A 13,798-nucleotide genomic window follows, 5' to 3' on the forward strand; every position below is an offset into this window, starting at 1 on the left:
TGTGGAGTCGGTACAAAAATCATCTGACTCCAGACTCCAGGTACCCAAAATAGCTCTGACTCATCGACTCCTTAGTCTAATACTTACCAGGGCTGTGGATTTTGCACAAAGATCATCCGACTCCCGACTCAGACTCCTCAGTTTATGAAAAACCCGACTCCAGGTACCCAAAACTGATCCAATTCCGACTCCACAGTCCTGCTTCAAACGCCTGGCTAAACGTATTAGAGGCAGAGGATCAGCAGGACAGCCAGGCAATCTGCATTGTTTAAAAGGAAATAAATATGGCAACCTCCTTATCCCTCTCACTTCAGGTGTACATTAAAGCAAACCTGAGCCGAAGCTCAGATTCAAAATGAATAATTACCCTGCAGAGAGGGAAGCCTCAGTGCCATGCTCCTGATGACCCTCCTCGTCGTGGACGCTCAGCTCCTTTTCCACATTCATGGCTACGCATTAGAGGATCGAGCCTGCCCACACGTGTGCAGTAGCACAGAGCTGTGAGCTCCTTGCTACTGCGCATGTGCGGACGGGCGCAGTCAGCTATTGCGCAGCCATGAATGCGAAAGAGGAGCCGCGCAGCCCCGATAGGATTAGTGACAGTGCATTGTCGGTAATCTTTGTGGGCACGGTGCTCAGTGACGGGGAACTGTAGACCACCAAGGGAAGCCTCAATAGGCTTCCCTCTCTTTAGGCAAGTATCTGATTTTGTGTACCCAAGCTTCGGTTTGTGTACACTGTAAAGAATTGCTGTATTAAGAAAAATGTCCCCTGGGTGGTACTTACCTCGGGAGGGGGAAGCCTCTGGATCCTAACGAGGCTTCCCCGTCCTCCTCCGTTAGCCTGCCCAGGTCCCCCGAAGTGCGGTGATGTAAATATTTATCTTTCGTGATCCAGCGCAGACGCACTAGCCGCTCTTCCTTCGGGTTTGGCGTAAATAGCCAAACCCAATCAATCTGCTTTACTGTGCAGGTCTGAGTCCTTTTGCGCCTGCGCAGTAGAGCGGATACGATCGGGCTTGGCTATTTCTACCTAGCCTGAGCGAAGAACCGCTACTGCACCTGCGTTGTTTTCCAGCAAGGTAAATATATCTGTCAGGCTTGTGGGGGGATGATTGCTGGAGTATTCAAGGGAGCCGGCGCTGGATTGCCTGCAGCTACAGGGATGGAAGAAGCCTCATTGGGACCCTGAGGCTTCCCCCTCCCAAGTTAAGTACCCCGCAGGGGAATTTTTTTTTTCCAATAGGGAATCTCTTTGGGATCCATTCACACTTAAGCGGGAATCACATGATTCCCGCTCAAGGCAAACTACTAGCGGTTTTTAAAAACCGCTAGCACATGTAACACTATGGCAGTGTTCTCACTATCCGTTAACCGTAAACGTGTTACATGCAGCGGTTTGCCGGTGATTCTGGAGCGATCGTGATTAGCATGTATAGAACCGCTAATCGTGATCGCTCCCAAACCGCTACAGTGTCCAGTGATTTTTCTGCGTTAATCGTGGAAAAATCACTCCAGCAAAATGCTAGCGGAAATCGTCGGCGTTTTACGGTTTTAGGTGAGAAAGGAGCCTTAAAGATGGTCTGGTTTGCGGTGTACCACTTCTCAGCCATATAAATAGCAGCCAGAGGTAAAATAATTTCCCTCTCTAACAATCTTTAAAGGATACCCGAAGTGACATGTGACATGATGAGATAGATATGTGTATGTACAGTGCTTAGCACACAAATAACTATGCTGTGTTCCCCTTTTTTTCTTTCTCTGCCTAAAAGCGTTAAATATCAGATATGTAAGTGGCTGACTCGGTCCTGACTCGGACAGGAAGTGACTACAGTGTGACCCTCACTGATAAGAAATAAAAAACTATAAAACACTTTCTTAGCAGAAAATGGCTTCTGAGAGCAAGAAAGAGATAAAAAGGGGAATTTCTTATCAGTGAGGGTCACACTGTAGTCACTTCCTGTCTGAGTCAGGACTGAGTCAGCCACTTACATACCTGATATTTACCTCTTTCAGGCAGAGAAAAAAAAGAGCACAGCATAGTTATTTGTGTGTTAGGCACTGTACATACCCATGTCTATCTCATCATGCCACATGTCACTTCGGGTATCCTTTAAGAATTAGAAAATAGCTTTCAGATTGACATACCACTCCACCATTCTTGTCCATTCCCTCTTCTAGGATAGGAAGAAAAATCAGTTTCTATGATCACACTGTAAAGCAAAACAGTGCTTCCGATTTGATGGCTGCTGTATACTGTCAGACACTGACCCCTTGTGGCTTATTAAAACATTTTTTATTTTTTTATTTTTTTTACCTTTGGTTGTACTGCAATCAATAATGAAACAATCTTACAATAAGGTATTTTCTTTGTTACTAGAGAATTGTGATATAATTTTCATAATTTAATTTCCAATTGACCTGATATTTGCAAAAATTCTCATCCAGTGCCATCAGGCGAGGACTATGACAGACACTCAGTCTTCTTCCTCCAGTATGCAAAGTTTTAACATTTTGTTATTCACTCATACCTCTGCGTGACCTTTATGGGTCCATCATTCGCTTACATTGGTGGTGTGCCTCATGTGGGAGGCATGGGGCACATAGTGCACAACCAAGAAGAGCTGAGCTTTTTGATCGATCGTGATTAGTGCTTTTTTTTTTTCTTTTTTAGCATTACAATCATGATCTCTCTAAAATCGCGAAAAGTGCTGCATGCAGCCCATTTTGTGATCCATGCGAAGATCACTGCCATTTAATTAACATGGTGCTAGGGCTTTAAAAAGCCATATCGATCACCAACGATTAGCAGTAAACGCCCGCTAATCTCCCAAGTGAGAACAGGCCCTAAACCTCACTGATAAACAAATTACAGCCATAAAAGTTATACTGGCAAAAAAATTCTGAGGCCAGGTGAGATAGAGAAAAGGTCAGTTAGTTCTTTTTTTTTTTTTTTTTTTTTTCTCATTAGTTTACTTTCACTTTAGCACTGTGTACCCTGCAAATCATACGTTTGTATGTATGCATGTATGTATGTATGTATGTATGTATGTGTGTGTATATATATATGTAGGCGTGTATATGTATGTATATATATATATATATATATATATATATATATATATATATATATATATATATATATATATATATATATATATATATATATAATGTGTGTGTATATGTGTGTGTGTGTATATATATATATATATATATATATATATATATATATATATATATATATATATATAATGTGTGTATGTATGTATGTATATATATATATAATATGTGTGTGTGTATATATATTTATTACTAAATCTGTTCCTGTCTCACATTTGTTTAGGATGTACCACTGATTGGAAAACGGAAGTTTAGTTACAGCTGGGATGTTATTGTATTACTACTTATTGATGGTGTGTTATTCCACTTGCAAAGTGTCACCGCATACGCTCTCATGGGGAAGATCTCTCCAGTTACATTCAGGTACTTCCATCTATAATTACACTAGGTCGGTAGAAATGCATCATTGTCCTCTTGTTCACTTGCTTATGATCAGGCTGAGAAGAAACTGCAGGTTTGTTCCACTAGCCCAAACCCGTCCAGGGCCGGTTCTAGCTCCAATGGGGCCCCTAGGCAAAAGTAACTTGGGGGGGCTGACCCTCCCTTCAGGGGCTGACCCTCCCTTCACTTATAAAACATCACTGATGAGACCCCCCCCCCCTTACTTATTATTATTAGGTAACCCCTCCAGTATAGGTAGCTAAATGTGCTCCCCAATCCCCATGATTAGATACCCCCCAGTATATAGCCTGTCCATGATTGCCTCCCCTCCCTCCCAATACAGATAACTAGATGTGCCTCCTTCCACAGGATTCCCCCCCCAACACACACACACACACACACACACACACCATATACAGTGCTATGTGCAGCGGAAGGGCCGAGGGTACAACTCACCTGTCAGCGTCGCCGTGAAGTTCAGAGAATCTTCTCCACTTCACACAGTCACATTGTCTCCTCCTTACTCCAGCGATGCAGTACTGAGAGGCGCCACTAGAGGGTGGCAAAGAGGAGATGCTGGTCTATGTACAGTGGAGAAGACTTTCTGAACTTCTTGGCAACGTTGACTGGTGAGTGTGAACCCTCAGCTGTAGTGCTGCACACCGCTTTGCATATGTGAGGGTGGAACACTTAGGGGGCCCAGAAAGCATCTCCTGCCTGCCACTGCTGACTCACCTCCACCACCCTCACTACTCATGCTGCGGTACCCATTGGCCAGCCACATTACATTTTTATTAGAAGATGCCTGGGGGCCCCTATGCACTCTGGGGACTGGGAGCAATTTTTCCCCTTGCCTTAATTGTAGCGCCAACCCTGAACCCGTCTGCTTTAACGTTGCCCAGTTGAAATTTCTGTGAGAGACCACTTTTGTTCCTTTCATGTATTTTGGGCTGATGTCTTCTCTTCCCATTCTCAAGAGGCATAAACACGCACACTTGTTAGTATGTGCATTCATACGCATCGATAGACATTCCAGCATTCCGGCTTAGGCTGCTGTTGTAAGTCTTGTGTGTATGTTTATTCAAAAAGTTCTAATATCCCTTTACAGCAATGCAGAAAGAATTGTGCTAGTTTAGTTTAGGGAACCCAGCAGGAAACCTCATTGGAAATAGTTCTCTAATCACAGCAGCCTCTACAGCATAAAGTGTTGTGATTGGCCGAATAGAGTGGGCATAGTTTACTACAACCTATTGGAAACCTAGCAGTTTGAGAAGATGCTGTCAACCCAATCATGTGAGCAGAATTTCCCTATGAGGTTTCCTGCTGGGTCCGCTAAACTAGACTGGCGCCAAGAGAATTATGTTTTTGTAAAGTAGAATGAAGCTTATTCTGTTACTCCCCATATTCCTTTATATAGGCCTAAATTCGTGCCTGATTATACAGTCCCTAATAATCAGCAATCTTCTGTGATCTGCATAACAAATTCTCTGTAGACCAAATGTGCCTGCAATGAATGAGGGCGTCTTACCTATGGCTTTCTTGTCATTTCAGCGTTGCCAGCACTGTGAAGCATGCACTTTCAATCTGGCTCAGTATTATTGTGTTCGGTAATAAGATTACCAGCCTTTCAGCCATCGGGACTGTGCTGGTGATCATTGGTGTCGGTCTGTACAACAAAGCCAGACAGTACCAGCGAGAAAAAATCCGCATGATGACTATGCCAGCTAATGCGGAGGACTCCGAGCCACTCATCGGACAAGAACAAAAGTCTCATGGGAAGTAGAGAGGACATGGACTGTTGCAATTGCCACTTTATTCTGCCACTGAAGTTACGGGAGGAATAGCTTTGCTGATGCTGCAGGGTAACTGGAAACCACTTGCATTCATCCATAAGAAGTCTGTGGATGAAGAAATTTTGTGTTGATGAGGGACCATAAGACATATTGAAATAGGGATGGTCAGAATTCATAAGAAGTCTGTGGATGAAGCAATCTTGTGTTGACGAGGGAACATGAGATGTATTGAAATAGGGATGGTCAGAATGAAGTGCACCTGTAGTTTTAGCATAAAAAGTCTATGCTGTAAGGGAGAAAGGCAGGTTGGACAATTATATTTTGTTTTTTTGGTTTAAGGATGTAATTGATAGTAATATTAACCTTTGCCTCTTGTTAAGTGCCATGCCGGTGCCAAAAAAGTTCCATCACACTTGCCAAAGGAAGCTGCCTTTGCTTTGTGGATTAGTGGTGAAGCCAGGCAGAGTTCTGATATTGGAACAAAGTCCGAGGCTCTCAAAACAAGTTCCTGCTTCAGTGATTCATTTGGTATAATATGGAGCTTAATCATTATCACAGGTGGCCTTAGGGCTTTACTTTTATGGCCACCATAGACCGTGGATGAAAGATAAAGCTGAATCGGATAGAAATCTAATGTCCATGGGAGCACCACATTACCAACACTAAGAGAAACAGATGATCTGCATGCTTAAAGATCATGTCTAATCTCCACTGTTCTTCTTGAGATTTAAGAACTTCTTCAGGCTTGCCAGTCATACCTTTTTCCCTCCATAAACGTTGCAGTGACTGGATAGTGTACTAGTTAAGGTTCAGTAAGGTTCAGTAAACCAGCACCTATTCAGTAGGAGACCTTGGGCAAGACTCACTAACACTGCTACTGCCTATAGAGCACGTCCTAGTGGCTGCAGTTCTGGTGCTTTGAGTCTGCCGGGAGAAAATCGCTATATAAATATTCTGTGTCTTGAAAGCTCAGTCAAGCTGAGTGTGTCATTCCGATGACAAAAGGCCACGAGAGTGGGTGTGCCTGCATGTCCAGTTACCTTTGGATGTTTAGGTGAGAGAGTTTTAGTACATTTAACTTAATAATGTTGCCAGCACTAGTATGATGTTCTTTAAATCTTGGTAATTATTTCAAGCCTCCTCCTTTATGCTCAGTCTCTCTTCTTTGGCAGCAGTTGCCCACCGCCTTCTTCATACTCAGTGCCCAGTTCTACTCTTCCTTTTTTCTCAGCCCCCACCCTCTTTGGGGAGCAGTTTTGCTCTTCCTACATTACTCTTTAAATATTCATGTTTGTTGGAGCTGTTTCAGAGAAATTCCCTCTGGAAAAGTCAGTCATGTGACTCACAAAGTATGAAGCTGCCAAAAGTGTGGGAGTTGCTTATTCACTGCAGAGAAGAGGTGGGCAGGGTTGGCATTATGCCCACATGCCCTAGTTGGCACACCACCATGTCCTCCCTGACTACCTCATGTGTGGGATATTTGGATAGGGGGAGGAGTTTGGATGACTCATAGACTTGCTGTTTTACCCAGACAGACAGCATGTGACGATAGGTAGGGAAACAGCTTTGCAAATTCAGACAGCCAGGAAATTAAAAAAAAAAAAGTTATGTGCAATGCACAACACTTGGTGCATTGCAAGTCATATGTTTCACATAATATGCCTTAAAAAGCCTAAATTAGGATTTCAAGTCTCTGTCAGTAGCAAAAACAATAAATAGTACCTGCCCCAAGTTTTGCTTCTCCATTACAGCATTATGTTTTACTAACTACAGGTGCACTTAAATGCAGAATGCTTGCCTTAGGATGTCTGGTCTAGGCCTCAGGAGGAACATTTATGAAGCCAAGTAACGGGTCATCCATTGACAACAACTTTCATTAGTAAAGCTCCTTATGTAAAATAGGCCCTGTGTGATCTTTTGGGGTCTTTCCAGTGCAGAGCTGTCAACACTAAAACGTGAGTCCATATTGTACTTACTATCAGAGCAGGCATTTCTATTAAAACCCTGGCTTAATTCAATAGGTCTCTGTGCCTCCTCACATGACATCTGGAGAGATCCTCTGGCCTTATTTTTCCCACTTATGGAGGAGAAAATAGTTTTGTGAGTGCACTTGTAATTCAAGTGTAGGATCAATCACTATGGTGATCGTTCAGTAAAGTGAAGAGAAGCATGTAAAGTGCAAAAGATCTTAACCACCAAGTTGACCACTGCGGAGATGACATCAGTAGAGTGAAATCTAGTTGGTGGCTGGAGAGGGGGTTATATGGTCTGTGTGCACTTAATACCCAATAAGCCTACCTGAGCGCCAATGCAGAAGTAGATAAAGGAGTTTTGGACCTGTCTATCGGACACCTGAAGCCAGTTTAATGGCCTATAGAGCTTTAAGAGACCGATGTATCTATGGTATATTTCAATATACTTGTCTGTGGGAGCTGTTGTATTGTGTTTGGTCTGCCAAGTAGTATACTGTAAATATACTTAAGGCCGTTTATGAATCGAATTGTGTTAATATTAACTTGCATACACAGTGCGCAGTAATGATCCCATAGCCTACGTGTGTAATGTCCGCATGATGCGCTCGTAGTGTGGCTGCTACTACAGTAACGTGCAAGTTACCATAGTAGCGGCCACGCTACTGGAGTACTGCGGTCGTGCTACAAGCATATCACGCAGTTGTTACACGTACACCATGCAAATACACTGCACTGTGTATGCTCGGTAATATTAACGCAATTAGATGAATCGACCCCCAATGTGGGAATACTATAAACGGTGATAATCAATGAGATGCTAATAATTCTGGCTTGCTGCAGATTTCATGCAAATTCTATGCAGCTCGCAGTTGGGCCAATTAAGGCTGGATTCACATTGTGCGCATTGCATAACACATGAGTTGTAATGTATGTGAACTGCAATGGGCACTGCGGGTGTTATACCGTATACATTAATACAAAGCCTACACGCAGCAAGTTGGAATAATGCGATCCATTACAATGCAGACATGTGAACAGGCCCATAAAATGGTATGAGCATTGATTTGACATGCAGAATTATTCTTCTAGGCGGCTGATGCAGTGTGAATGTGCCTTTAAACAGCACAGCAGGAAGTGCATTTGTTTCCCCCAGTTCCACACTGCACATAATTTGCATTAAATCTGCATAGAACCAAGAATAGGTTGCATCTCATTGGCCATCTCGAACTATTCTATAGAGGGACCACAACTTGTGTTTTACATTAGATGGCTGTTAGATGAATGCAACGGTTTCAGTCACAGGTCTTATGTAGGTCCTTGGAGCGCAAAGTAGATACATACAGAGCTTTAAAGAGAATCTGTACTCTAAAATTCTTACTATAAAAAGCATACCAATCTATTCACTATGTTCTCCTGGGCCCCTCTGTGCTGTTTCTGCCACTCCCTGCTGCAATCCTGGCTTGTAATTGCTAGTTTTAGGCAGTGTTTACAAACAAAAAACATGGCTGCCAACCAGCATGTGATAGGCTGAGAGAAGCTCAGTCTGTGACTCATACAGAGCCTGGAGGGGGCGTGGAGAGGCTGTGTATAACTTCTACCTATCACAGCAGAGCAGCACATTCCTGCCTGAGCCGACAAAGCTGACAAGGGAAAGATTAGATTATGTAACAGAGATAATACAGCCACTGTGCAACTAGGAAAGGCTGCAGTAAGACAGACCACATTAGAACAGGTATAGGAATTTATAGGATAGAAGAAATAAGGCTACAAATTTTGTTACAGAGTCTCTTTAAAGTCTGTCTGTACAAAAAAAAACATCCTTATCATTAAAATGCTTCCAAACATTTCTGTAAGTAAATAACCTGTAGCCGTGGTACCCAGTCACTGCTTTTTGCAGCGTGGGTTGCAACTTTCCTAAACCTTCACCATATCCACCTACAATAAAGATTCACACCAGGAGAAGCTCAGGAGCATATAACAGACCAAACCTAATATTGACTGTGCTTGGGAGGGGGGTCCATGTGGTACGCTGCACTCTGTGCAAGCACAGGAAATTGAGTAAATCGGTAGGTGGGGCCTATGTTGATGACACGTGTGCAGCCTTGCTGTTTTCTAGTTCAAGGTTTTTAGCTAGAGGAATGGAAAAGCTTGAAACTGAATCTTCAGAGCAATAATTGATAATGTGTAAGTACAGATATAGCACATTACTTTGTTTTTCTACCAGAATTTTAAAGGGGAACTACGTTTCATTTTTTTTGATGTTATGAATATTCTTAATTTTTTGGGGCTTTATATTATATACACTTTGTGAAGATATATATATACTGGAACAGCCACTTTTTTCATTACATATGCAGCTCCTGCTTTGTAGTGCTACACAATGGCCTTTCACCTCTCTCTATGGGTCAGCTCCGTCTCCATAGAGTTCTGATATTATAGCGTAATGCAATAACATCTATTGTATATGGAACAGCAAACGAAGAATTATGATCACATCCCATCAAAAAACATTTTAAAGTAAATATTGCTATAACTCAGATTATGCATTTCTGAAAATGATAGTTTCCCTTTAAAATGGAAGTCCAAGAGAGCGCAGTCTAGTGGTGAGGGCTGTAAGTGCAATGCTAGACATACACTGTACAATTTGTAGTGAATCAGGTAAACAGTACCTACAATACAGGCTCACCTGTTTGACTACATTGGACCAGTAGACGGTGGACTCAGCAGAGATCTTGTCTAGCATGGTTTTGTACTGCGTGATGCAGAATGAAGCTATGATGACATCACTAATGTACCATTCCTGCTCCTGCCCCCTGTGCTCCAGTCAGCATTGATCGGGCCAGGAATGGGCATGTCTAATCAATAATTGATTGATATTTGAATTGTAATATTGGCAGTAAATGACCTACTGTAGTTTTAATAGATTTGTGTTAGATTTAACATCTAATTTTTTTAAAATATTGTATAGTATGCGCCCACCTGTAAGCTAGAATTTACCTTGTTCTGCCTAGACCAAGTCATCACTTACATTCAGATAACTAACTTTATTAAGTCACAGGCATTTCAGTCTAAGAGAATAGAGATGCTGAATGAATTAAACTTGCATAGCAATAGAAGATGTGCTCACTGTTCATATTCTACATATGTAAACATTGGCCTCGATGCATAAAGCATAACCGCATACGGTAATGCAGAAAACAGCACACTTTACCGAGTACTTAGGAAAATGTCAATTCATAAATGCAGTTATCGCATGAAAAGCTGAAATTACCGAGCAGTGAGGTAAATTACCGACTTGTGCAGTAAATACTTCAACACGTCAGTAAATGTCAATTCATAAAGATTACAACATGTGGTAAAACCCAGAAATATTACTGGCACCTCTGGTGTGGAGTAAACCGTTTGAGGACTGTGCGAGAAGCAGAGAGAGCTGTGACTGACATGAGCAGAGCTAATAGAAACAGCCCGTCTCCTGCAATTCCTGATGATCGTATTTTGATAGGTTGCAAAGGCTTCTCAGGTGGAACAAGCTTTTCTACCTCCCAGGCAGCAAGCAGAGAGATTAGGACAAAAGAGGTATCCCCTGGAGCCTTTTGGCCGTTTAACCTTTTAGGTTACTGTTTGAAGATGCAGAGGAACTAGTGGGGAAACCACCTAAGCATGGCATGTGTAATGTCTCCTGGAAGTTCTAAGCTATGACAATGAAATAAAATGTTAAGAAAGGCTATTGGATAGATTCAGAGTAAGCAGAGACAGTATAGCTAACAAACATGTACATTCTAAAGAGATGTCGGGATGCCTCCTACTATTGTAATGCTGTCACTGCACGGAACAGCTTGTAACAATGCAGACACAACTCCACATTCATTTTAATGTCCATATTTTTTTATCGCACAGCCTTTTATGAATTGAGGTCATTGTTTGCTATGCATATAAAACTTATGGTTACCTTTGCACAGTTATGCCATTAGAATTGCATCAGAATCAGTCATTTAAAGCCCACAGACAACCAAAACTTTTTTCTTTACGTTTTGGATGGAAAGGTGATCTACTGTTGGTTTGTTACTGGTGTATGTGTCCCATTGGGTTGGATTTTTCTTACTACCTTTTTGCCACACTTGTGGGCAAAACCATTCCCTATAACCAGAGCACATAAAGCAATAAACCTCGTAGGGATTCAACAGCTTCTGAAATTTAAAAGTGCGTTTTGTGTCCTGGCTGGGATCAAACTTGATCCTGTGGATGACACTGCAGGAAATGAGTGCTGTATGGATGTGTCACTCTGGTACATCATAGCAATGTGCATTGTTAGGGGGAGGGGATGATGGTCAACTGTGTGCTGCACTATGTAGCAGCTTCCAGAAAGGCAGGGACACCTGGACATAAAGTATATTCTCTGCCATGATGGCTCCTAACATCCATCTCAGCCAAATTTTAAGTTAGGTGTGTGTGTGTGGCAGAGAGTAAGTATAAGAATGGGGCAGACATTTGCACATAAGTCTGGGACAAGGCAGACGTGTTGCATGTTATTGACAAAATTGGATCAATAATTTGACCTTTTTCAATCTACTCCAGGAGTTCCTGGCTGAGTTTGACTTTAATATAAGTATTGCCTTAAAATGTATCATGGTTATTGCCTTTATTACTTTAAAACACACCTGAAGTGAGAGGCATGTGGAGGATGACAAGTTTTGTACTTTTAAACAAAGCAAATTGCATGGCAGCACTACTGATGCTTTGCCTTTAATACTGTTAGCCACAGACCCTGAACAAGCATGCAGATCAGTTGCTATGACTGAAGTCTGACTAGATTAGCCACATACTTGTTTCAAGTGTGTGATTCAAACACTACTGCAGCCAAAGAGATCAGCAGGACTACCAGGCATCTGGTATTGTTTAAGAGGAGATAAATATGGCAGCCTCCATATGCCTTTCACTTCAGGTACCCTTTAAAGGGTCTGTCTACTTAAAGCTAATATTTCACTGCAGTATAAATGCTGATCGGTCAAAGCAAGGGATTCAGCCTTATTTTTAACCATATAGTCTGCACCCCATGGAAAAAAATTCCAAACCTGTTCTGGCAACATTAGTCACCTGGACTGGAACAAAGGGGGTGGGGCATCTCAAGCAAGTACAAAGCCAGCAGAGGTTGTACGTCTTCCCAGTTCTGCTCTAGGCTTAAAAAACGACTGGTTTGACTGGCATTCCACATGAAGTCACATACTGAAATGTAGGACCACCAACTGGCACCACCATCATGAGTAGAAGTGCTAAAAATATAAGACACGATTGATATAGGTCACTGGAATCCATCCTTAACAGAAATATAAGTTTGGTTTGGCTCAAAGACATTTCTTGGATCTATTCACTGATAACTCATCCATCTTGTCCTGCCACCCTGCTGCTTCACAGCCATAACGAGTTACCACCAGTTCTCATAGATGATAATAGTACTCTGGTGAAAAATGGGCCTTTAACCACAGCGTCACCTAGGACATTCAGGACATGCAACAACTGTGGAATATCACATTCTCTGTCTGACCTGGAGGGTCCTCCATCAGTGGCTGAATAGACTGCAGATAATTTCCTGCTTACTCTTAAGTTATATTGTGAACTGCAATGTAATTTAAACCTGTGGATTGTACAGAAATGTCTCTATTTTTATGTTACACCTTTTTTGTAAAGAAAAAAAATTACATTCCTAAACTGTGGTTGTGTTTATTATCATGTTGCAGTTAAGTGTTGTTTCTTTTTGTTTATGAGAGATAACGGTTTTTCATTGTAAGAAAGTGTAATTGCTTTGAATGGTGCTAATGAATTGCTGAATGCCTTTGGTCTTTGTTCCATGCAGTCTTTGAATTAAAGCAGAACTTCGGCAAGAAAAAAAAATCATACATGTACATCCAGTTTATTTTCACTATCTTTGTAAATTAGAAACTGCAGCAGAACTTCTACTGAAAAGTCATGAAATGGTGATTATACTTATAGTGCCCATATCTTTATTGAAATTGCGTTAGTCACTGTTAAAAGATACCCGAGGTGACATGATGAGATAGGCGTGTATGTACAGTGCCCAGCACACAAATAACTATGCTGTGTTCCTTTTTCTTTCTCTGCCTGAAAGTTGAACATCAGGTTCCTGTCGGAGTCAGGACTAGGTCAGACTACAGTGTGATCCTCACTGATAAGAAATGACAACTATAAAATACTTTCCTATCAGAAAATGGCTTCTGAGAGAGCAGGAAAAAGATAAAAAGGGTAAATAATTCATAGATTTTAGCTCTAGTATACTGCAATGAATGTGTCATCGAGCAAGAACAATAAAACAGTGAAAACTTAAAAATTAGATTTAAATATAAAATAAATCCGTGGAATATCTTAAAAAGTAATTTTTAGGAGAAGGAGGATAGATACAATTGTTTATTTCATTGGTTTATTTTCACCTCGGGTGTCCTTTAAAGCAGCTATGCTGCTCTCCCTTGAAATTGTCCCATTACTCTCCTTAGCTTGAAAAATGGGGGAGAAACTGAGA

General features: G+C 41.7%; 1 protein-coding gene across 3 annotated transcripts in view; it reads left to right on the forward strand.

Annotated features, from left to right (window-relative positions):
- SLC35E2B (solute carrier family 35 member E2B) overlaps positions 1-12,977 on the forward strand; it is a 102,300-nt gene extending 89,323 nt beyond the window's left edge. For all 3 annotated transcript variants that reach the window (XM_068240566.1, XM_068240565.1, XM_068240567.1), the window contains 2 exons: positions 3,343-3,482; positions 5,052-12,977. In XM_068240566.1, coding sequence (XP_068096667.1) covers positions 3,343-3,482; positions 5,052-5,283 — 372 coding nt within the window. In that variant the 3' untranslated portion in view covers positions 5,284-12,977. The remainder of the gene's footprint in view (positions 1-3,342; positions 3,483-5,051) is intronic.
- The last annotated feature ends 821 nt before the right edge of the window (positions 12,978-13,798 follow it).

Source organism: Hyperolius riggenbachi, chromosome 6, assembly GCF_040937935.1.
Source record: "Hyperolius riggenbachi isolate aHypRig1 chromosome 6, aHypRig1.pri, whole genome shotgun sequence".
NCBI lineage: Eukaryota > Metazoa > Chordata > Amphibia > Anura > Hyperoliidae > Hyperolius > Hyperolius riggenbachi.